This window comes from Amphiprion ocellaris, chromosome 19 (genome assembly GCF_022539595.1).
Source record: "Amphiprion ocellaris isolate individual 3 ecotype Okinawa chromosome 19, ASM2253959v1, whole genome shotgun sequence".
Lineage (NCBI taxonomy): Eukaryota > Metazoa > Chordata > Actinopteri > Pomacentridae > Amphiprion > Amphiprion ocellaris.
In genome coordinates this window covers 21,423,086-21,448,667 of record NC_072784.1, presented here as the reverse complement: position 1 = coordinate 21,448,667, position 25,582 = coordinate 21,423,086, and the positions used below count along the sequence as shown (strand labels likewise).

Genomic DNA, 25,582 nt, shown 5'->3' with positions numbered 1-25,582 from the left:
CAAAAAAAAAAAAATGGTACAGTTACATACTACACAGCAGCCTTTACATTCATCTTGCACCAACTGAGATCAGAAGATGCGGGGTCATATTACAGTATGCTGCAGACAGGTCAAGACACATAAAGACTGTGCGCTGGAGAGTGCCGCATTTCATCATTACAGAGAAGCATACACGAGGCCTTTTCATGATATTAGATTACAGCTTTCTCAGAACCAGAGATATTGCACAAATATTGAAAAAGCACAGTAGGGTGTAGTAACACAAAATGCAGCCTTTCATACTATAGTCAAATTATATTTCAGAGTGACAGATATTGTACCTTATTGTGCAACACAATGAGGCCAAGGCCAGCTTTATACATTTAAGCGTTATTACAGTGCAACAAAGCTAACATTATGTCACAGACAGATGACTTCTTCATTAGCTGAAGCCATATTTCAAATCTATGTACACCAGGAGCAATCAAAAAACTGTAACTCATCCTTTGCTGCTCTGGGAAATCCTTCAACATTTAAAAAGTGTACATGGCCGTGCCAGGAGTTATTCCAAATCTTACTCATGCTGCTCTTCAGCACAAACCAGAAATTCTATAAGTGATGACTCCAAAGGCGGCATCAATCATAAAACAGAGCACTGAGCAAAAGGAATCTCATCCACAAACCTAGTCTGCTCAAGGATTTATCTTCCCTCATTTATTCTAAGTCACAGAGCAGTCCTACTCCACAGGCATGTAAAGCAGGCAGATAAAAGAGAAATGCTACCTGGATGTACGCCCGACAGGTCCGCTCTCGCTTCTGAAACTGGAAGGGAGAAAACAAAGCCTGGAATTAAAGAACTAAACAAAAAAAATGTAAATTAAAAACCCAACAGTCCTTGTATGTGCACCAGAGGGGTAAATTCACATTAACCTCAGCTTTCCTTGCTAATACTTGAATTAAATATTTTTTTGGAGTGTTTGTGTATTTATGCACGTGTTTGCACTTTCTTCTACCTTGTTGTAGTTTCGTCCGGCTGACTCCTTGTTTCCAGGCCTTAGTGCCTGAAGCTGGGCGTCCAGTATATCCAGCAGCTGCTCGATCAGTCGGACAGAGGAACTAACATCTCCAGCCTGGATCCGACCCCGTGTGTGGGTCACCAGCTCACCAGCTATGCTGGCAGCGTTCTCCCCACTCTTTATCTGCAGAAGGAACACACATAAAATACACTCATTTTCATACAGCTATAGTGTAAGGTTCTTTAAACAGATTTGCTGTAAAACTTTTAAATGTTCACAGTTTTACATACACCAAGAGAAGGGTCTATAAACACTACCGTGTTGTGTACATAGAAAAAAGCCCTACGTTTCCATGTTGATTCTGCAGTAATCAGATTTCCCTCTTTATTAACAGCTTTTCTTGTATCATTGTAAACAAACATGGCCACATCATGAAGTTTTTATTCTGCCTAGCGTGGCTTCACTTGCAAATTACACCCTTAGAAACCACCTTGCAATTGCAATTGATTTTTGCCCAAAGGAGAAGGTATAATGGACTCTTCCAATGATGTTACTTTTCAGAGTAGTGCTATTTACCCTTCCAGGCACATGCACACTTAAAAAACCTTTAAGAGAGCCGATCGACGGTGTGCATAGCAAAATATTCAAAGATGTCTCCAGCAGAAATGTAGCTGTCTTAACATGTGTACATTTATTTCACATTTTGTAGAACTGTGTGAAAGCTGGACAAAATTGTAAAATGATCACATTACTGCAGTGTGTACTGTACCACAATTTAGAAGTTGATACGGCAGTCAGCTTCGTAATAACCACAGTGCATCATTTAGAGTTTAGCAACTGCATAGGTGTAAGAGATTATATTGAAGTGAAACTGAATGAAATTAAAATGGCAGAGCTGCTGCAAGCTGTGAGACCCTAAGCTGGATTTTTAAAAAATAATTTAGCCTAGCTGTAATTAAAGTATATTAGTGAAAAAATAGAGTTAATTAAGCATTAAGAGCAGATGCCTTGTAATGAAGGGGCCAGTTGAAAGGAGTCTGTATTTTAATCAGGACAGCCTCAGAGATATGTTAATGTGTGCGTGGAGGTGGACAGGGAGGCTGGCCGGGGCAGAGGGGCAGAGGAAAGGGACAGACCCATGGCCAGGGGGTAGGGCTCCAGGTCTCACCTTCTGGGCCACCTGGTTGACCCACGGGGAGGTGCAGTTACTCAGGTCAGGACCCCGTGGGTTCCACATGACCTGCTCCGCCAAGCACTGGAACGAAGCGATGCCTGGAGAAAAGAAGCAGAGGAGGAAGAAATTGGTGGGGAGGAGGGGAGAGTAATGGAGAGATAATAAGCATTAGGTGTCTGCAATTAAAGGGGAAAGTGTGGAGGAGAGGGATGAACACAAAAAATGTAAGTGTGATAGCTTTTTTTGAACCAAGAAAAATGGAAGGAAATGAATTTTAAAAATGCAATACTCCAAGTGTTTGAAGATGAGAGGGAAAGGGGAGGTTGAGTAAAAGTCTCAAAGAAAATGGGTCAGAAGTAAAAAAGGTTAAATAATGGAGTATGGGGTAGTGAGAAAGAGAGGAAAGAAAAACGACGGCAGCAGAACAGGGTGTTCATGCTCTTAAAAAGAAGGATTTAAAAGGAACACATGCTCACGTACCACATAACATTTACTCTGTGCACACAGGCACACACCAAAGACATCAGGTATGATCCCTCACTGTCAAATAAAAACACCTGAAGGGAAGCACCTTCCACCAAACCTCATTTCCAGCTCTGTTTTTTTCTGTTCACTTACGAGGGTTCAGAGAAAGGACACCACGCGGGGATAAAACCAGAGAAGGGTCTATCTGCTGCCGCTAACACAAACAGCCAACATCAAGTCACAAAGACAAGGCGGGAAAAAAAACAGGAGAGAAGAGAGACCACAGAGGGAGGGAGGGAGGGAGGGAGGGAGGAGGGGAGAAGCAGATCGGAAGAGCAGAGACGACAGAGACAATGCAGCATCGCTTCATAGTGGTAGCAGGATCAGAGCAGATGTGCCGTTGCATTTTATACACCCTTTTTCTCATTCCCACTGATTTTTCTCTCCTTTCTCCCATTTTTTTCTATACTCTCCTCCATCGACCACAGATTAGGTTTGAGAGCTGTGCCAAGACGAGGCAATTAAGCCAGCTGCTAATTTAACACAGAGGGAACATAAAGAAAGAGCAAAATGGAGTGGAGAGGAAGATGGGGAGGGGGGGTGCTTTTTTTCTGTGACTAGAGGGAGTTTTTTTTGATGGCTGGATGTTTAGGGGTACAGTAACTAGCATGAAGGGAGGTGAAGCCTGTGCTGTGTGGCCTTTCATTTCATTATTCGCCACTTTCAATCAGCTCTGTTTCTGAGGGAGATGAGCCCTTTCATTTGAGGAGGACGAGCTTTCATCTGAGAGTCCTAGGGGACTGTGCCTACTGGTGGGACTGACGCAGGGACAGAAGAAGGCAACAGTGGAAAAAAAACAAGCATGAGAGCACCAACATGCTGATCACTTGAGTACATGCATAGATATATATTGCAAACATCCACATGCATGGAGGACGTACAGTGCGAGTAAAACACGTTGTTTGCTTCATGGAGTGGAAAAATGCAGGGATGTTTAAAAATATACACATGCAGATGTCCTCACCAAGAGATCCTTTGGGACAAGGGCGGTCTACTGTTTCTCCTGGCTGTGTGGTGGGCCACGGGACGCCACGGACCAGCTTGGCCTCGCAGACATGTTGCTCTGGGCCTGGAGGAGGACGGGGTGGTCGGCGGGTCACAGGCACAGTGGCTGTGATTGGTCGAAGATCAGGATGCTTGTTGATGGAGCCAATTGGCCGTGAGGTGGGGACCAGAGGGCGGGCGGTAGAGGGACTGGCGCTGGAGGTGAAAGGCCTGGCTGGAAGAGTGGTGGTCACTTGGGTAGTAGTCAGAGGGCCTGATGTAACCCGAGCAATTCAGAGAGACAAATGAGAAACGGAGTGAGTTAGAGACTTATCAGAGGATGCAAGGACTTTTTAAGAGAGCAGCAAAACCTGACAGCAAAAGCCAAAGAAAAGAGATCAAGAGAATGAAGGACACATGCATGTGAATATAAGATGTCTCTCAGAAGCTGAGTTCAAAAGTTACTCTGACAATAATTGGGGTGACAAATACTTTTTCGAGGCTCTCAAAGCCTGCTCTCCAGAGAGAGGAGAAGAAGCAGGGGAGGAGATGGCGAGAAAGCATCATCACAAGTCTGAGAGAAGTAAATAATTTATCAAATGTATCAGAGAAGTCACCATCACTAACAACCAAACCTAATGCGAAGATAAAAGCCACACATCACAACTACAAAATCCTAACTGATCAAACACAGAGTCGGTGCACAACTCTCTGAGTGCTGCCGCCCGTCTGTCTCTGCCTCGTCTCTCTCTGGGCCTAATCTGAGCTTCATACAGGCCTTTATGCAGCTCAGATATACAGAACATCCAAACCACCCTCTCATACTGATGGACTGCCAAAATGCAGCGTGGCGTTCCCATTTCATCCTCCCCCTTATCATTTCGGAATGACTTTTTCATTATCCATGACAAAGTGAAGTTGATATGAAGTGCTCCAGCAGTCATACCTGAGAGGCTGCTCTTTAGTGTAACTATGGCTGGGGATGGAAAAATAATGATTAGATATCTGAGGCATCCAAATGTCAGATAAACACATGCTGCACGGCCTGTTTAAAGTGTCCTTGATCAAGCAAAAAGCATCATTATGCATTATAGCATAGCAGATTACTTATACGATGAAACGTGTGTTTTGCCGAATCAAACAACCGTTCTCCCTGGACAAACACAAGACTCTCTTTAATGATCTCATGTTTTATAGATATGAAATAATCGTAAGAGAAATGCAATCATTCCTAGTACATTTGATGATCTTTTTATGGAATAAACTTTGAAATTTATATGCAAAATACAGAATCTGTTTCACATCTTTTCCTTGAAGGAAACACTGTGAGGTCTGTACTCCTAAAATTCCTATTTATAACACTTTTGGTAGTGTCACTATAATTAACTTTATTAGAGTGTTAAGTGTAAATATTCATTTTACAATCTTACAGAACTATTGACTTGGTTTTTCAACTTTACAGCTTAGTCACGGGTTAAACATGGTGGTAAGACGTGAGTGTAATCAAGGGAGAAAATACATTGTTTTTATGACTATCTTGTACTTTTGCATTTATTTACAAACACAAAATGTTTTGTGACCGTGTGCTTTCTGCAGGATCATTCCTTACCAGTGGTGGGGTCTGGTGGTCCAAACTCCAGCGGGTAGCGCAGGACGTTGTAATTGTTCCAGACATAGAGCTGGTTGTCTCGAGGATTGTAGTCCACGGAGGAAATATACTGATAGGGGTTGGGGAAGGCGATGTTGACGGGTTCCTCTCGTGCACGGTTGGTGTTGTAGGCATACATCACCAAGTCGCCTCCTGCCTCACTGTCATCGTCCTGGTAGACTGAGCGCACAGCATAAAGCACTCCACAAGCCATGAAGGCATTGGACGCCATCCTCTTGTCGAAGCTGGTCTCCCAGGTGCCTTCAAAGCGCAAAGTATAAGGATTCACCTGTGGGCAAAGAAGAAATGCTTAACTTGGTCAAAACTTAATGTGCAAACTACAGTTCCAGATAGCTCCAAGTGATGCTTCAGTTTATATATTCTCTTAAACATTTTTCAGTTTAAGAGGTTATACAATCTGATTTCTTGACATCAGTTTGTATTGATGCAGCTTGAAGATATGTTAAATTGTTTGTTGTTTCTTAACATAACTAATGGGGATCTGTTGGAAATACACCTCCAAACTGCATAATAGAGTCCTCCATGAGTTTGAGGTAGGAAAAGTAAAAAATGAAACTCATCGACGTTGAAAGTGATCACTTTGTTGTTTATTACTTTGCTGCTCTATTATTCCACACTCTAATAGCTCATGCAGGGTTTGATATTTTAGATGGATAGTTTAACTTATATGGTTTGAAAAACAATTTCCTGCTAAGGTCAAAGATAGTGATAATAAATGGGACCCGTCTGTCTGAACAACACATTAATTTAAGCTCTGTTTGTGTGGGAACTTGCTGCCTGATTGCAGTTTTGTTTGTTAAGAAACAAAGAACCGACTGGGGTTAAAAAATGAATGCTGTGAAGTTTACAGTGATGGATCACATTTTTAAGACTGCCGAGTGAGCAAGGCAAAGATATGTGAATTTGTACTACAGTAGATAAACAGTATGATATATCTAAAAATATATGCACAGTACTGTATATGGTTATAAAACACTGTCACCATTTTATGATTATAAGCTAGTGAATCATGCAATGTTTGAAATCACAAAACAATACTTTACCCTACTATTGAAGATCAGTGCTTTGATATGATGAGATACAAAATTATACCTAACCTCATGCAGATTATGTTTATGTGACTCTTTTCTTTGTCCGGCAACATCTCTTCATCTTATTTGTCAGTGTGCTTGTGTAATCCCCCTTGTAAGTTATTCATGTGTACGTATGACCTTTTGCCTGACTAGTCCGAGAGATTTTGATATAATCCACTCCTGCATTCATAATCCGCATCGCATCCCCTTCTGTGCACCGCTGCTGACCCACCTGGCTGACCACCAGCCGTCCGTTGTTGGATTCAGTGGCGTAAATCACCCAGAGGCCATTCTCATCCACAGCCAAGTCAATATCCGACTTCCCTCCCCAGCGGTAGGGCGAGGTGTCATGATAGTTGGCGTTTGTGACGATGGCTTCACCACTCTTGATGCGTGTACGTAGGTCATACTTGACTATGTTTCGTGTGCGTTCTTTGTTGTAAAATACAGCACCGTCGTACACAACAAAGCCCGTGCCATCAACTCTGTTGGGCAGCCTGTTGAGAGAGAACCTCATGAGTAGGGCAGAAATCCAGATGAGCAAATCAATTTATCTGCTCTGCATGGCAGAAGATGGCCTCATGGTGAGCACGCCGACACCACAGTGGGGCCATTCTGCTATCACCAACCACATCCACATGAAAAGCCAATTAATCAATACAGCAGCACATGCCATTTGATCATCCTCAACAGTGGGAGGTGCACTCACTTGTAGGTGGTGGTGGCTCGGTTCTGTTTGAAGTCTTCCCAGGAGGCGTATTCATACAGCATGTCAGTGCGATAGGGGGTCCAGGGCATGACGTACAGACGGTCCCCAGACTGCAGCGGATCCTTACACCATGCCCCTGCCTGGTGCTCGGCCTCCTGCTGAGAGCTGGGCACCTGCACCCTCAGCAGCGTCCCCGGACACACAAATACTGGAGTAGAGGAGGGGTGTTTGGAGCGGAGAGGAGGGGAAGAAAGGAAGAGACACAAAATGAAAACAAAGCATTGTAGAAATGAAAGATATCATGGAGATGGCAGGGGAGGGAGAGAGGAAATGGGAAAAGGCCAAAGACCAAAGAATATAGAACAGAAGAAAGAGACGTGGAGGGGACAGAGGAAAGATGTGAGCAGATAAAGGTAAGTTGAGAATTGAAAAGGAGACAAAGAATAGGAGGAGAATGGGAGAGAGGAGGAGAGGGGAGTAAGGTGAGGTACATTATCAGATTTAAAATGAAGGAACATATAAAAGCTCATTTGTAGAAGTTCAGCATTGTGGTTGGAAAATGTTTGGATATGATAAATGGGAGATTTCTGGCTGCCGCTGCGGCTTAGATGTAGTCTCTAATCTAATTTATCTTGGCCTAGTTTTATTTGATTGTGCATTTTCTATTTCAAAGGCCTCTGTTTCTTTGCTCTGCCACTGGGTGGTAAAACAGTAATTGTGGAGCTTGTTTTATTAGCACTCAAATTTGGCTCTCAGTCAAGAGTAATGCCTCAAAGAAAAAAAGCATCCTGGGGTAAAGATGTGAGGTTGGCTAGGCCTCCCCTTCCTCTGCAACTGCAGCTCAGGCTCACACACCCACATGGCAAGCCACACACACAAAATAGACACCCGAACAGCAGCTCATTTCCAAATAGACATGGATGTACACACAAAGCAAGTGGGAACCCTTACACACAATCCATATACACCAAACAAGTACACAGGCATGGAGAATGTCCACTTTAGGCAGGTGGAGGTCATTCACTGGGGACTGGTGTAAATTGGCTGGCAGACGCCGTGTGTCCCTGCCTGACAGAGGGAGTACCCTGGGACCAACGGGCGTGTCAGGTGATCTATGAGGAAAGCTGCTGGCATCCTCACTACTCTGACATCACAGAGGCCCCAGCGACACACAGAGAGAGAGAGAGTGAGAGAGGGAGAGCAAGGGCAGGAGAGTTGGAGAGACTTCAGAATAAAACAGCTGAGGAGTCCCCACGTATTCCTCTGCCAGTTTATTTATGTGTCTCTTTGGCTTGGGGTTGCAACAGAACCAGACACCTGCTGGTCACCTCATGATTGAATGCATCTCTGAACTAATTGGACACTGCAGGGACATTTGGATACAGACGGAATGCACACACGAATGCACAGACAGACACAGACCGTTGCCATACACACAAGGACAGTACACAACATGCATGCACACACCCACAGGCATACATACACTGTCACACAGTGACTGTTAGAGTGATGGACCAGTCTAGGCTCAAACTGTCTTGAATATTGCATGGGGTTTTGTGCAGGAGAAGAATCACAACAGAGATGTGGAGGAGTCACTTTAGGCTTTCGGAAATCCAGATTTTTCTCTTTGCTTTCTGTCATGGTGTCGTTGATAGTGCCTGGTGATCTGCGGTGCAGGGCCACTTAGGAATTTGCCTGTTCTGTGGGGTGGTGGTCCAACAGGGATTGAAATTGGCAGCCAAACAGAAATCTAATCAAACTCAGGCATAAACAAACACTGAATACAGACTCTTCACAAGGAGGCTTGTCATGCTCTATTGTCGAAACCAAAATGTTTGCTCGAAAGTACTGATGCCTGAAGTGTTTGCTTTGCAAATATGAATGTGGGTGACTGAAATATGCAAAATAATGTTCAGAGCAATGGTTAAATCTGGCACTCTCCTCCAAAATATTTGAAACAAAGGCTGTAAAGGGTGAGTTATTATGGAAGCAGAAAACTATGAGTGGAAAAAAACAAGCAATACAAGTAGGACACTCCTTCAAGTACAATGGTACTGTAAATAAAGAAACAAACAGCATGCAGAAAGGCTCTGCATGTAGGTGACCCATAAACAAAGATAGGAACACTCTGCCTCAAGGTAGAATAAAGGACAAAGAAAAACAAACATGGAAACCTATTCTCGACCATCAAGAAAAGGATGACCTGTTACAAAAGTATTAACATGCACGCAAGCATCTTTCTCTGTTGTCACAATACAAAGAAACTGAAAAATATTACACTGCAGGAGAAGGCAGAGTAAATCTGTAATGCCTGTATGACAAGACTCACGCTCACTCAACTGATTATCCCCAAAAAAGTCCAGCAATAGCATGATTGAATGGAAGTTAATACGAGTGTTTTGATTCAACTTGGTGCCATTTAGTTCAGTAGCTGTAAAGTCAGTATGAAACAAACCCAACATATGTGTTGGAGAGCGTCTGAATCGAAGGCCGCGTTGATGCTGTCAGATGGGAGTGGCTAGTGTTTACCATAAACTAAACATGACATTACTCGATTTATACTTCTGAGCTCAGGGTTTATAGATAAAAACATGGTAGTACATAATTGAGGTAGTCAAACTGACCTGTCAAGCTAAACAACATGGCTAAGAGCAGAGAAAAAAATATCTTAGCATTGTAAGTGTACGAGTTTTGTGTTTTAAAAAGATAACATTTTTTGTGTATTCTTTGTGGATACCAGCTTTAGCCACTGCACTTCAGATCCTTTAAATCATGTCCAGATTAAAGCTCCTGATATGACAGTCATAATGGTTTGGAATTGGAATGTTGGCAGAATGTGATGGTGAGTCATGACTTGCCATTACATACAGATAAGAGACAGAGAAGTACAACAATCTTTTATGGTCAAAAAAATGTTGTTTTCTGCAATACAATTCACCCTCAATAAATGGTGCCCAAGACAGTTTCCGCCCAAAAATACTATGTGATTCTGTTCATTATTGCACCTAACCTTCCAGCCATGTACTAAATTGGAACCAGTCTGTACTCTTTTGAGCTCATCACCCCAATAAAACTGCAGTGCAGCAGAGACTAACAGTCTGTCATCGTCTGCCTTCCTCCTCCATGTTTCTCTCTCTTCCCTGCTCTCCTGTGCGATCAATGCACGTCGGTTTATTCTAATGAACTGGACATTGGGTGGGCCCGGTGTCAAAGGGGCTCATCAACGGCCTCTAGGCTATACACACAGACCATGAGGCACACACACACACACACACACCTACACACACACACACACTCATTCACACACTCACAAGCCAAACAGAAACAGTGGCCACGCTTCACACCCTGCAAACTCTGCCTAGGGGGCTTCATTAACTCTGACCTGCCCTCCCCAGCCTTCCTGGCTGCCTTCCTGTTTACTAGCTTTTTCTGCCTCTTCTTTGCTCTGCCTCCCTCTCTCTTCTTCTAACTGTGAAGGGTGATTGTAGCAGCGGGAAGCTAGAGCAGCCAAACCGTAGCTGTGGAGTCTGTAGTACAAAAGGCTATTATGACCACAGTATGAATGAGGTATTAGGCATTAGGCATTAAGCATTAGGCATAAGTCTTGAGATTAGGCATTATCCAAGTCTGGCTAGAGCAGGTTAGCTGTAGTAGAGCCATCTGGGATTGTGCGAGATAGATGGATTAATAGATTAATTCCTATTTGGATGCGGAAGGGAATCTTGGAGTCATGATCATCCCACTGAAGTCACCAGGCAACACAGACACAACACTTCTTTACCCTACAAACTAGCCAGATGGCTAATGGAACTTACCTTATCAGGGATTAAAACCCAGGCTGTAGCTATCATACTCTAGCATGCCAATTACTGCCACACATACTGGGAAATACTGCTGTAATAATTGACTATTTATCTCCATAATCCCTTTCCCAGGCACAGGTCAGCTGTTACTTGTCAATATGAGGCTGCAGCATAAAGTGATGAAAGCTCCAGAACTTTCCTGAAAATGACAGTTAATATCTCCCATTCGTGTCTAGCGCCCATTTGTGATCGACTGGTAACGCAATTAAAAGTGAGCGCTGACAGCTTTAGGCTAAATTTAGACTTTTCATTTTGGTTGTCTTCTGCACTCCATGCTGTTTTCATGTTTGATGTGACAGCATCATGGTGATGGTTAATGTTCGACTTTGATGATCTAAACACCCCCTGCCAATGGTTGGCAGCTGTTTCTTAAGTGGCGTCCTTGTGGTGTTTGTGTTTTTTTTCCTTCTTCTTTTTGTCTTTTTGTTTTTCTTTTACCTACGGGTATCTAAAGGCTCTGCTGGCCCGAGCCTTTGCCCAGTCCAGTCCACAGTCGTGGCGTGCTCACAGGACTGACTGCTGAGAGCATGCTGTTCTAATTGAATCCCCCACCTGTTACTGGCAGGTGCAGCAAACTGGCAGCAGGGGGCAGAATGGAGCATGGCATGGTACCCTGCATCCATGCTGGACAGTTAATGGGCTTTAAGGGTTAGTGTGTGTGCATGAGTGTGCAGTGAGTCTCCTGATGGTATGTCGGTGCATTCATTAGCCCATTAGTGTGTGTAGGAGTGTCTTATTGTGTATGTATGTAAGTATGTGTGTGTGTGTGTGTGGGTGTGTGTTTGGCGAGGCATGCTTGTGTGCAGTTTAGAAAGACAGAGAAGGAAGAAAGCGTTAAGAAGAATGTGAGTGTGTTCTGTGTGTGCAAACGAGAGAAGAGAGAGGAGTGGAGTAAGAGAGAGTAAATAGGTTATTTCCTGTGAAATGAGAATTAGGAGTGAGTTAATTTGCTGAGGAGTGACAAATAGTGACAGAGAGTAGAAGAGAGAAACAGGGAAGGAGAAGGAATGGGCTCCCAATGTGTTTCCGCTTCCTTTTAGACTACATGGGGGGTGAGGTCTTAGGGAGTAAAAACACAATACAACACAAACAGCCACACACATACACCCTTAGGACACACACGCTTTCTGACAATGCATGCAAGGACACACTGTCCAGACAGTGGAAGAGGCAGGTGTCCAACTGGCACCTTTATCAACCCAAACATTCACCCCAGAGAATACCCTTCACTGAGACCAAAAGCAGGCAACACCAAGAGATAGTGTCCATTGAAAGCAAAGTCTTATCTGCCTCAGTGTGACTCTGACACTGAGTGACAGGAAAGTTGATCGGGACACAGTTGCAGAGGCTTCAGGCTGCAGATACAGTAGATGACAGAGGGGCTTACCCTATACTAGCTGACTGAGGCTTTAGAGCTAGGGTAACAACAAGCCTGCTTGGCTGTAACATCAGCCTAGCCTGCCACCGCCCTGAATACCCCCCACCCCTCCTCCCTCCTGCTCTGAATCAGGTCTCTTAGAGATACTGTCTCTGCATAACGGTCCTGAAACCAGCTGCTGTGCTTTATATTCATGACCACCTGCTTCACTCACTCACCTCTCGGTTCTTTGGCTCTAACAATGCAGTGACTTCTGCATGTACAGTCAATCCTCTCATGCTCTTCCCTACCTCCCTGTGCCACTGAAAAGGGTGTCTGCACTGGCTCGGTCACATGACTGTGCTCGTGTGTGGTGGGTCATTCCTAATGAAGGGATGCTGCCTGACTCATCGTCTCTATAGCAACTGCTTTTTCTGTCTTTCTCAATTCACAGCCATTCTTTGTATTTCCCTGCCACACAATGCAATTATTTTTCTCCCATTCCTTTCCACTTTTCCAAATCACATGTGGAGAGTTATTTGTGCGACTGACGGATTTGTCCTTGTGTGCTCCTTGATCCCACCTTCCATGGTAATGCTGGGATTGTGCACAGTAGTCTAAAACTGCTTCTTTTTCTTGCCTCTAATCCTTCAGAAGCAAACAAACTGGAGGTAAGAAAACTCTTGGTTGGTCCTGTCATCAGTGATAAAGAAAATACCGTAATGATGTGGGTAGTGTACCCTGCTAGACTGTCAGCAACAAGGGTGAGAAAAGGGAAAGAGGGAATGATGGGATGGGAGAAGGCGGCTGATGCCAACATAATAGCCTGATGTCTTAAAATAGCCTCACAGTAGGTAGGTAGGTTGACAAAGTGTTGGACATTCATTGAACAGTGACATCACCTCGCGATGAGCGCCATCCTGAACCCAATCTGTCAATCAGCTGATCAATCACTGAAGATTAATTTGACAGACAGGGGCAAAACACAAGTCTGGAATATTAATTCAGCCATAAACAGAGAAAGGAAGTGTGTTTAGCAGCAGTGGAGGGGTATTCATTTTAGTGTTAGTGGGAGGAAGAGTAGTAAATAAATATAACCAGTTGGGTGAGGTGGAAGCAGAAGGCGGAGGAGGTGTTCTGTAGCTTTCTACTCCACCACAAGCAGGGAGAGTGAGCTAAAATGGCTGATTGCGGTGGGAGAAAAATGCTAGACAATGATCCATGTTAATGAAAAGCTACAGACACAACGACAGACAAAGGGCTCCATAAAGCAGTTAATGGCAAGCTCTGTAGGAGTTAATTCCTCCAACATATGGATCCAGCCATGGTGCCAGGCAGGGAATTGACTGAGACTGAGACAGATGTGAGTAGGGGGTTCAGAGAGAGTTGAGGAGGGTTGGGAACTGAGAGGGGGAGTTAAGGCTCATTGGAAAGCTGGAAAGCTGACCGCTACTCTCGTCCTGACCTTGAATGTGGGTCAGGTCTGTCTTTGCTCTTTAAGAAGCTTGTGATTGAGGTGCTTGGCCATGCTGATTGGGGCTCTTTAGGAGTGCTTGTGGCAAAGCCCAACTGCATCAGAGAAGCCATTACAAGGAGCCAGAGCGTTCCCCAAAGGAGGGGGATACACCTCCCTCCCCCATCCCCTCTCCTTGAACACATAAGGAACCAAAAGGGGATGGACTGATGTGGGCAGGTAATGAGGGGGGAGTGAGGTGGATCGGGGTGTTGGGGGTTGGGGGTCACTGTGCATGGGCAATAAAGAAAACAGTGAGGTGGCAGTGACAAACTGTACAAAGAGACAGAGAGAGAAGGAGGAGGGAGAGAAGAGTAAAAGATGCTTTAAAAAGCCTGCGGCTGCTTGTGATGGCCAGATGCGATCTGAGAGATAAACCAATCAGAGAAAGATGAGAGAAAAAGACCGAAAGAAAGGAGGATGAGGAGCAACAGAGAAAAATAAGCAGTAGGTAAAGGGATAGTGAAAGAAGAGGAGTTAAATGGACGTGTGATCGATTAAAAAAGGAATAGTGAGAGAATGAGAGAAGGACACTGAAGAACCTGGAAATGGCGTAATGTAACAATGATCTGACAGCAACTTTTGCCCAGTTGCTGCGTTATCTTTAACACAATGTTTTTGCCTTGAATATTACAGCAACGACAAACTTTGAATTGGTCCTGAGAAACAAAAAAAGAAAGGAAGAGATATAGCATGGAGAAAAGGAGCAGTTGAACAATGTGCAGACAGAGAGAGAGGAGAAAGTTTTTTCTTAGATCTGTGGGGATAGATAAATTGTAGTAGCAAAATGATTGGAACGCTATCCAAGAAATGTGAATATGAGATCTGAATAATGAGAAATGTGTATTGTCAAGTGTGTGAGGCAACACTGTGAAGATGAAAATGGATTTTTAAAGGGATGGAAAAAAAGAGGAGAGATTTGCCATCCACGAAATGATACGAATGCATGTTGTCTGTACACTTAGGCTGAGATGCTCTACTTCATAGAGGAAAGGAATGAAGTTAATTTCTCGTTTATCTCTCATAGATACTGGACTGACCTTCCATGATATTTTTTGTGAGTGTGTGTCTGTGTGAGCGTGTGTGTGTGAGCGTGTGTGTGTGAGCGTGTGTGTGTGTGTGTGTGTGTGTGTGTGTGTGAACGTGTGTGTGTGCATGTGTGTGTGTGTGTGAGAGCGTGTGTGTGTGTGCGTGTGTGTGTGTGCATGCGTGCAGGTCAGGCTGATGTCATCAGAACCAAGGAGGAAATCTAGAAGGATTTTAGAGTTTTGGTTACAAGTCAAAGAGAGATAGAAAGAGAAGGGCAGACAAGACGATTAGAGATCGAGAAAGAAAAGGGAGGGATATCAACATCAAACATGACCACTACACAAGGTGCTGGGTTAGGAGGGAATATGGGGGGAGGAAGGGAGACAAGGGAGGAGGAGGAGGAGGGAGGAAGGGGCGAGCTGTGGTTGTTATGTTCATTGTGGTCTTTACCTTTTTGATCCACTTCTATTCAAGCATCGGAAAAAAGGAGAAAGAGGGAGATAGAAAGATAAAAGAGAAAGACAGTAAGATGGAGAGGGAGAGAGAAAGAGGGAAAGTAAAGAGAATGAAAGAAAAACAAGTGCAGGAAAAAAGAGAAAATTGAGATTAAATAAAACGCTGTCCTTTCTCTCTGTCGTTTTTTTTAAAGCAAGTTATCTGTCTGCGTTATGGTTGGCTACTCAGAGAAAGGATGGCTCAAATGGAAAATGAGAAGGGGAAAATGGCCTGACCTGGGTTTAAATCCATTTCCATTTCATTTCAGATTTATCAATAATCCCCCAACAAAACAGTCCACCCCCAACCACACACTCTCGACCCCACCTCCACCCATCGTATTGCCACATCCCTCCCTCGCTCCCTCCCACTTCCCCTTATGCCCCAAGTGCAGCTCCAGCAACCTGGTGGAGAGAAAAACCAAGGGAGAGCATCTTGGCGCCGCAGGCCTCTTCAGCTGTGGAAGTAAACAAAGAGTGGGAAAGGTAGAGGAAGAGATGCAGGAATGGTGGATGGAAAGGTGGCGATGAATATGTCTCTATGTGTAGCAGTTGTCTTCGGCAAGATCACTGAATCCCTCTCTCCTGCTCTCTTTCCAAACACAGTCTGTGTTGACATTAGAGCGGTCCCTTGATCTAAAGAAAGCGGTGCTTTTGGCTTTGCTCAATTTACAGAGTCAGGATGCCTGCTATAGAAGCCAGCAAAAACACTCAACCCATCGACCATCCAATCAATGGGGAGCTGCTGGCTTGCCTGGCCAAGACTGGCTCATCAAAGAAAAAGAGAACAAACAACAGGGGAAAGGGAGGGCTTGACAGAGTGGAACGCCTCAGAAACACAGACAGAAACCAAGAGACACAGTCGGGGGGGAGGGGAGAAAAAAAGAGGGTAGAAACAAAAGAGAGATGAGAGAAATGTCTACAGCGGTCTCATCACACACAAATCAATAGGATGGTGTGTCACACTAAGGCCTCAACTGACTCGAACAGGTTTGGTATGGTGTGGTTCCTCCATGATGCCGTTTGGAACCTGTTCGTGTCGCAGCATCTGGGGAGGTCAGTTAGCAGCTGGAGGTTAGAGGAAGAGCAAGCAAGGACCTCATCTCCGCCTTTCGCAATACAGCCCTGGCGCTTGCCTTTCCTCTGTGTTTGCTGAGGCACAAGTGGTGTGCGAGTGGATCTTCATGTCTCTCGGGAAGAGACGTGTCAAAAGGCACATGGCTGGTGGATCCCCACGGCGAGCGAGATTGTCATGTATGTGTCGTGGGAAGTCTGACGTCCCCGGGGAGTCCTGTGAAACTGTCACGACACTTTGCAGGGTTGCTCGTAAAGAGAAAAAAAAAGTGAGAGAAAGAGCAATAGAGAGAGGGAGAGAGAGATGTAAAGAGACACACAGCAAGCAAAACAAAGGAAAAACGAACTGCTAGCAGCAGTAGGCTGGGCTGTTGTGGGGGATGGCCTTGCACCTTGGCAGTGGCAGCATCAGTATCAGCAGCCACCCTAATCATTTATCATTGTATGCCAAGATCAAAGTAGACAAACAACCTCCATGAAGACCTGGGGAATGGAAGCCATTTGCAGCCTATAGGAGTAAATATGGCAAAGCCACGAGTGCAAATACCGTGAGGCTGGGGCGGTGGCGAAAAAGCGTTACATCCCTACCACCAACTGCGAGTGCAATCATTAGCTTCAAGGATAGGGGAGGAAGAGAGCAGCCAGAGAGTATCCAGAGCTTTCATCCTCACTGTAGCAGCTGCAGGACGTGCATGGAGACACTAGAATCCAGCAGAGCCCAAACATATGGAGTTTCCCCCTATGTCCAAGGACTCTACTGACCTGCACCTACAGAGCTTCTCCACTTCATGCAAGTAGTCCTTCACAAATGATGACCTTCATTCAATAATATAAATGGGCCACTGACTGTGTTTATCTAAACAGGAGGAAAATGACGTGTGATGCACAGTAGTGGCATGTAGAGAGAGAAAGACAGAAAGGGAAAGTAAAACCTCTTCAAAGCTGCAGAAAGAAATAAAAAAACATAAAGGAGATGGAAGACTTCTCTTGACTCCATTTCTTCTATTCTTGGTTGTCCTGAAAAATAGACACAAAGCACAGCCACACACCAGTTCATCACACATTCCTTGGGACACACACACACAGAAACACAGAGAAAAAAGAGACAGAAACTCATCAAACTGTCCTCACAGTGAGCTGAAGGTTAGTTTAAGGCCACCTTGGTTGTTTGTCTGATTCATTCAACATTTCTCTTTCAGGGCTCTTTTGAGAAATAAGGCACTGCCCTCTCTCCCCTTAATCACTCTGCTCAGCGCTCTCTACAACCCTATCAATTACTCCCACACTAATGAGTACAGCTAGAAACACACACTCTCAAATACACACACATATTGCCGGAGCATTGCAGGACAACAGCTCTGTCTCTTTTACAGAGCTGAGAGATTGCGTGTCCTCTCTAGCTTCTTACACCCTCCTCCCCTCTCCTCTTTGTTTTCTCCTTCTCGCACTTACATTTTTCACGGTAAGGAGTCATCCCTTTCCATGGCCTGCGCAAAGACTCCTGCTTCTCATTCACCAAACATTTATGAGACACACGTCTAATGGTGTCCCTATACATATTAATAGAATTTCATTTTCAGCTACATCAAAGTGTTTCCTCTCCTCCCCTGAAAACTTGTCATATTACAGTGCCATTATTCCTTCTACTGACAAACTCTTCCCGACAAGTCAACTATCATTTCCAGCGGCTTTGTGTCCAAAAAGCGATGTCTCATAACGAATAGGCAGTGCTGAATACATTTGTGGGGAAGAATCAATTTTGTAAAGTGAAACAGCGGCAGAGTAACAAAATATGAATGGAGAAGTGGAGGACATGGAGTTAAGCTAAGATGCTCTGTAGAATCTCTACTGTACGGCCTGTACAGTTACCGGCAGTGTGCATATTAACAAGATAAATCACAGCTGATGAAAGAGCAAAGGCGCAACACCAGGTCTAATGGCTCTGGGATAGCTGGCATGGATCATCCCAGTGGACAGCATTAGGAATCAATAATGATGTAGAACTATGTCCTGAAGAAGGAGGAGGGGGGGACAGGTAGAGTCCTCTCATGGGGTAGATTTACTTTGACTCGGTGTATATCTGTGTTAAGACTGCAGCGTAGGGTTTTCACTGCAGTAAACACATGCTGCAGCTGTGTCCACGGATCTGTGATGTCTTAATGGAATCCAGCAGGCTGTGACAGTGTGAAATGAGAGTTCAGTTGAGCCATTTTGTCTTGCTCTGTTCCGGATGGCAAAAACAATGTTACGTGGCAGGGGGGGCCTTGCAGTGCTTTTTTACTGGATGAGATATGATTTGACTTGTTGGTGGGTGTTGTATTTTGCCAAGGCGATCCCACACACAGCAACACACACACGTTCAGGACGCCTGGGTGAGCCTCCGCCAGCGGAGGTGTGTGTGTTCATGTCAGCTCAGCTCTGGCTGTCACCTTGCCGTTTCAGGTGACTGGCAACATGGCGCCCGTGTGACACGGGCGCCACTCACACAGAGGACCCTGTCAGATGCAAACATCACACGCAGCCATCAACACGGCTGCGCACAATCTCAGCTGGTATGACACACCGGCTTAACATATCATCTCTCCGCCGTTCACCTTTTTGTCGAGACAACCAACGAAAAACATGCGTCAGCCTCGGATGATACCAGAGTGCCCAGCATCCCTAGCCAGACATGAACGATGGGGCATTACCAGAGCGATTAGCAGCAGCAAATTCAATTAATCTTGACAAATCTCTGCTGAGGCAGAACTGAGGAGAGCGACGCGCCCCCTCTCCTGGTAATTAAAAGTGGCCGAGTTGAGTGGCGTGCGGTGCGACGGTGACTAGGTTTTGGGATGAACAGTTCCAGCTCTGAGTCTGAATGTGTCAGGTCGTATTTAGTTTGTCAGACGAGCACAAACACGTAGAGCAGCTTGCAGCGTGAGCTGTGTGCATACCCGTGTATGCATACTTGTATCTATTTTTGTGTGGGAGTGTGAATGAGTGGAGCATGCTTGTGTTTCCTTAGTGGAAGAGAGTGGCAGAGGACAGGGGTAATTGGCTCTTTTTTGTCACCTCAGACAGGCGGGACTTTTCATCACAGGGGGATCAGCTTCCAATTTTCTAAGCCGCGCCATACTTCAGACGCAATAAACAAAGTTTTTTTCCAAACACTGGGAGGAAAACTGCAAGTCAGCAGCTATTTAATCATCCCTTTGATTGCCTTGCAGAGAGAACAAGCTCCCTTGCGCAGTCGGAGGGAAAAAGACAGGGGTAGAATGCATGAGGAGAAGAAAGCAGGTACAACTGAGTTACGCTACCTTGACCCGCCGTGGCTGATACAGAACAGGACACCAAGCTACAGCATCTCTGCAACTATCAGAGGACGAACAAGAAAAGTCACTATAGAGGGTCGGTATGACCGCCATTAACATTAAGCAGAAGGCAGGAGAACAGAGCGTAGAGGACACTCGAGAAGAACACTTGTTGCCACTTGGAAGGCTGTGAAGAAAAGATTTACACCAGAGAATAATCCCCAATGCAGGAAACCCAACTTCTTTATGAGTGACTGCGGCTGCAACCTGACATAACAAAGTCTCTCACAAGGTAAACTGAGGACACAAAACCACTGAGCAGAGGAAGAGCAGAGATTGAAAGATGTGCTTCAAAGTCCACGGATAGTTCCATGTTTGAATATTTGTCCAACCTGTAAAAGAAAAAAAACAGAGACAGTAGAAGAAACTGGATAGAATGGAGTGATAAGATACTGTGGTAGAGTGATGGACAGAGCAAAAATAGAAGAAAAACGAGTTTTATAGGAAGATGGATTAAGATTTAACACTTTGGAGTGCAGACTGACAGTGAAAGATAGAAAAGGAGAATTCAGAAAAAAGGGAGTTAAGAGAGACGCAGAGAGGTGATGATGACTGAGAGAGATAATATGCAAAGTGGGAATGAGTGAGAGGTGGAAGAAGAAGAATAAAGGAGGTTAGTGGCTTGATGCGATCTCAGTCCTGTGGCTCACCACAGCATCAGCACCTAAGGAAAAAAACAGAGACAATCATCCCATACCCTTCCCCGATCAATTAAACATCCCCCACACCCCAATAAGATGAATGTCCCCCCAACTGACCCCGACACCCTTAATCTTTTCCTGCACCCCAACTCTGCTTCTGCCCAGTGGAGGGGAGCGCCATGGCTCCTCCCCTCCAGCCAGGTGCTCCTGCACAGTGAGGGGATCCATGCTGAGAGTAATAATACATGAGAGGGAGGAGGGGACACTGAGCGGAGATTTTCACATGAGCGAGGATCAACACAACACCATATAATCCTTGCTGTGCCTGCTCCTTTGGCTGTGTGAGTGTGCTCTTGTTTGTGTGTCCATGCTTTGGCTCAGAAAGGAAGAGTTGAAGGGAGAGAGAGGGAAGAGAGAGAGCCACCGTGTGTCCCCCTTTTGCGAGTGTGAGGTAGACGTGTGTGTGTGTGTGTGTGTGTGTGTGTGTGTGTGTGTGTGTGTGTGTGTGTGTGTGTGTGTGTGTGTGTGTGTGTGTTTGTGGGTGTGTGTGTGTGCAGGCATGTGTGCATGTCACACCTGCCACAGAGTTTTGAGCAGTGCAGTGAGGAAGTCAGCTGTTACCATGGGGACATTAAAATGAGTGGCGCTCCAGGTCATGTGGTCTAAAATAAGCCCTTTGCAGTTTGTGTTTATATTCCTATTGTGAGGTGTGGCGTACATACAAACACCCCCTGCCTTAAAGTCTCACTGCGCCCAATTTTAATTTTTATTGGAAATCAGAGGGACAGCAAAGGTGTTTGGCACCAGATAAAGGCAGTGGCATGCCCCCGAGTTAATCAGTGCGTGAGTGTGGGGCGGTGTGTGTTACACTGCTGTGCTTGCCAATAAGGGCTGACCCCATGTTTGCAGTGGGTGTGCGTGAAGTGCTTATCGGACCCTGTGTTTGTGGAGCACCTTCCCCCATGTGAAAATCCCTCTCAGCTACTGGTGCGTCACTCTGTCGATGAAGAAAAAAGGTTTAGTGCTCTGTGAGTGTGTGCATGTGTGTGCCTGTGCAGTGTACGACAGAGAGAGAGTAGAGAGACAGAGAGAGCAGGTGAGGAATGACTGTCTGTCTCTGTGTTTTGATTGTGTTGACAAAATCCAGAGAGAGCAAGTGTGCACATGTGAGTTTAAGAATGTCATTCTTTCGAGGGTTTTGGGGGAGGTTGAAGAGGGGGCAAGAGGTTCAGGTGGGGGCAGAGGAAGGGATGGGAGGGGTGGTGAATGGGGTGAGGGGAATGGGGAGGCTGGAGGGAGGTGACGGGGTCTCAGTACTCACTGTAGGGGACACACTCATACTGGATCTCCAAGTACTTGTAGGTCCCTGGGCAGGGGTCCGGGAACACATCCGACCCTGCTACCACCACGCACTGAGTGCGATTGTTACACCTGCGAGACGAGGCAGACAAGGGGAGGAAGGGAGAAAAGAGAGAGGGAAGGAAGTAAGTGTTACAAAAAAAATGACGAGTGCCATTGTAAGAAAGACGAAGAGGAGTGGTTAAAAAAACATCTTCAGGCTCTGAAAGACAGAGGGAACGGTAGGGAAGGGAGTAATTTCACACTAGACTAGATCATGTGACAGCTGCACCCGAAGGGAGGTGGGAAAGAGAGGGGGAGGGAGAAATGGGGGGAAAGGAGTGGGATGAAAGATACAGAGAAGCAAGGAGGGAGGGAAGAGGCAGAGAGAGGGCGAGTGACGTAAGAGCCTCGTCTCCTGGGGGATTGTGAGTGAGAGCAATTAGAGGTGAGAGAACAGGGAAGGACGAGGGGAGCTAAGGCAAATACTCTACACCACACGCACAAGGAAACATTCATATGCACATAATACGTACATCTAAACCGCATCGCTGCATGCCTTCTCACGTTTGCACACCCCGAGAAACACATAGACGCTGAGGACACACATCTGCACACACATGCACTCCTTCATTCTCAACACATAATCCTTCTCTATCCAGCTTTGAGCATTTCTCCCTTGCGCAGTCTTTCTTTCCCTTCGTATCTCAAATCTCTGCTGCACTCACTCTATCATCCCATCATTTCTAGAAGTCTCTCTCCTTCCTTTACCCCCTCCCTCAATTCTCTCCCCCACCCCCTGCTAGTTCCCTCCCCCTTCTTGCTCTCTCCACAACCCAGCACCTAGTGCCTCCATTACATTCGTGATGGATGGCTGGGAGAGGGCTTCCATTGATCTGTGCTCAGAGGAAGCAAATGATGAGCGCAAACAGAGAGCAGCGTTAGGAAGCCCTACAAATACTCCTACAGCAATCCCAAACATATGCATTCTCATCCTCTCACTGCCATACACACGAATGTCTCGCCAGGATGCAGTGGTGTTCGCCTCACAAAAAGGATGCTGACTTCAGTATTTCACACATTTGTACTCGTTCGGGTACTCATGGACAAACTGCATATCAAATCTATGTCTTTAAGTGAATAAGAGTCAATGCAAGCTCTGTAGCAAACAAGCAATTAACCTTTCTTTGATTTTGATCATGCTCTGTTCTTTTTTATTTCACATACTTAAAACTAGAAAACAATATGCAAACTTCAGGTGCTGATTGGAAAGTCTTCATTCCTTACTAGGACTTAATTAGCTTGTTAGGACTTGGAATCATGTCCAGAGTTGTCATTATGAATTATTTTTACTACTTAGTGTTTTTACTACTTGTATTTGCTTCTTCTCACAAATGTGCAGTTTGCCCAAAGGTGACCAAGCCTTACACCTCAGGAGGGGAAGCAGGATATTCTGGAGGAATTATGTTGTGTGAAATAGTATCTTGTTTCCTCTGCCAATACGAGGCTCTGACTCTGCACAAACACACGCACAAGATCTAAACAGATCAATAGTTACCTCTGTGACATTATCTTGAAGGCGTCGGGAAGGTAGCACTGCACATTCTCCATCTGAAAGGGGTCTGCGTCACAGATCTTGTCATCAGTGCGGCCGTAGTTGGCCGTCTCAATCATGATGACATCACTTCCAGGGCAGCGCAGCTCGATTGGGTAGCCTTCACACGCCAGCTCTCGACGCATCAAGCCGAAGGGCATCATTGACCGGCTCAGAGCTGGAGTGGAGAGAAGGAGAAAGGCAAAGTTATCGATAGTTCAATGAACCTTAATACTTTTAGGAGGCACTTCATTATTCAGTGTAATTGTAAATATTATGCGTAGGGTTTGACAAAAGCAGGTGTTACCAAAGTGGTTCCTATTGTCCTCATGTAAAACACAAATTAGCTATTATTGACTGGCCTTCAAAGAGCAGTAATATTTCAGCTCGGCTGATGCACAGACTGGCCATCCAGCTTCCGCAATTAAACATTGCAGATCACATATTGGCATGAAGGATTTGCAGACATACCAGCTTTTCCAATGAGATATTACACCACTTGTGAAACAAACTGTGAGAGTTTCAAATGTTAACAAACTCCTACACACAGCAACTCAGCAGCTTATCATCCTCATCCCCACGCTGCACAAGAACTGCATGCCCTCTCTAGCATCTTTTATTCCACCTCAACAAGGCACCAGAGTGGAACCTTTGGATTCAGTCTGAGCAAAAGAGGAAGTAATGGTAGAACAAGCAAAAAAAGAGAGAATTAGCGTCTGTGCACACTTTCACCTCTGGTGTGTACACCATTTGCACACCCACTGCTGGTAATCAGTCGTCTGAGAGGCATGTCAATGTACTGCTGTGGCTCTGTGTGGAGAAGGGTCAGCAGGGACAGCGGGGTACTCAGGGTTAATCGCTGAGCTAGGCTGAGAGGCATGAAAGAGGGCTGCGAAGAGGTGCTGAGAGAGACACTCATTGTCTCTCCAGCTCTCTCCATAACTGCATACCCTTCCCAACTGCTTCTGCATTCAACATCACACACATAAATAACAAAATGGCTGCCAGCTTCCTTTACAGCCTGGGTGAAAGCAGGAGCACAGAAACAGAACAGAAGTCGAGACAGAGTGAGTGATCTGAAAGTGAGGCTGAAGGACAGCCAGTGTTCCTGCGTAGTGAGTCTAATGGCAGTGACTGTGGAAGCTGCTGTCCGTGGTCCTGAACTGACTAAACTCCTTTTGGGAAAATAACATCCCAGGAGTTGGAGCTGCATCAGAGACTGGTAGGTGTGGAGCTATCCACTGTCCTGAAGGACAAGTGGACTTTGACTGAGATCTCCTTTGCAATGTTAGCAGAGAAGACATGGCACATACTAGGCTGAGAGTCGGCATACTGTCAAATCTAAACAGAGCAGTGCTAGCTCCACTTAAACACGGTGGAAATTCTTTATAAATGGAGGCTTTCACTGCACAGCACTTCCCCCTGCCAGACGGGCTCAGCGGCAGACAAGGGCACTGACTCAGCCCCTCTCCCCGACTACTGTTAGTGCTGAAACCCACAGAGCTGAGCTGTTTTCCCTTTCCTGACACTGAGCTAGCACTGCTTAAGTTTCAGCCGCTGTCCATTCAGGAGGAGTGCCCATCTGGGTCAATGTCAATGTCAGTCATTCCAGACATGCTCCGCAGCACTGCGCTACATGATTCACTGCCATCAGACTTGCTCATGTTTCTAAATGCCACCCATTTATGCAGCGGGGACTTCAGTTCAGTTGTGTAACTAACGCCATTAAGGCTGAATGACTAGCACAGACAGACTTCAAATCTTTTATGCCTCGCCAGCATGCAGTGCCAGTGCCAAATCACAAAGGCCTAGATGCAAAAGCGCATACTAATTAAAGCACACGGAGATGCAAACAGCAGGCGAGGCCAGACAAACAAGTCCACAGTCAAACGCAAAAACCCACACAAATTAGCACAGACGCAGACGCACTGGGCAGACGAGTGTGCACAGTCACAGTCAAGCACACACATACATAAAGACACACACACAGAGTTCTGGTGTCACAGTGGGATTACAATGCGTAGTGCCAGTGTGTGGCCTTGTTCTCTTAACTACCCTGTGGTGTAAATACACAGCAGTGTACAGCTGGCCAGCGATTAGAACCGCACAATGAGCCAAGAGGAGAGTAAAAGTGAAGGGGGCCACCAGGAGTGATCACACTTAGTCCATTTGCACTGTGGGCCAACACAACAGGAAC

At 45.5% G+C, this 25,582-nt stretch overlaps 1 protein-coding gene across 7 annotated transcripts in view; it reads right to left on the bottom strand.

Annotated features, from left to right (window-relative positions):
- Positions 1 to 25,582, bottom strand: part of adgrl1a (adhesion G protein-coupled receptor L1a) — a 153,246-nt gene that overhangs the window by 17,857 nt on the left and 109,807 nt on the right. For 6 of the 7 annotated variants that reach the window (XM_055005084.1, XM_055005087.1, XM_023277936.3 and 3 more), the window contains exons 3-12: positions 23,350 to 23,563; positions 21,775 to 21,884; positions 15,342 to 15,356; positions 7,130 to 7,337; positions 6,653 to 6,917; positions 5,288 to 5,615; positions 3,659 to 3,952; positions 2,164 to 2,267; positions 993 to 1,178; positions 763 to 801 (exon numbers count right to left, since the gene is read on the bottom strand). In XM_055005084.1, coding sequence (XP_054861059.1) covers positions 763 to 801; positions 993 to 1,178; positions 2,164 to 2,267; positions 3,659 to 3,952; positions 5,288 to 5,615; positions 6,653 to 6,917; positions 7,130 to 7,337; positions 15,342 to 15,356; positions 21,775 to 21,884; positions 23,350 to 23,563 — 1,763 coding nt within the window. The remainder of the gene's footprint in view (positions 1 to 762; positions 802 to 992; positions 1,179 to 2,163; positions 2,268 to 3,658; positions 3,953 to 5,287; positions 5,616 to 6,652; positions 6,918 to 7,129; positions 7,338 to 15,341; positions 15,357 to 21,774; positions 21,885 to 23,349; positions 23,564 to 25,582) is intronic. The other variant, XM_055005086.1, reaches the window with a different exon arrangement.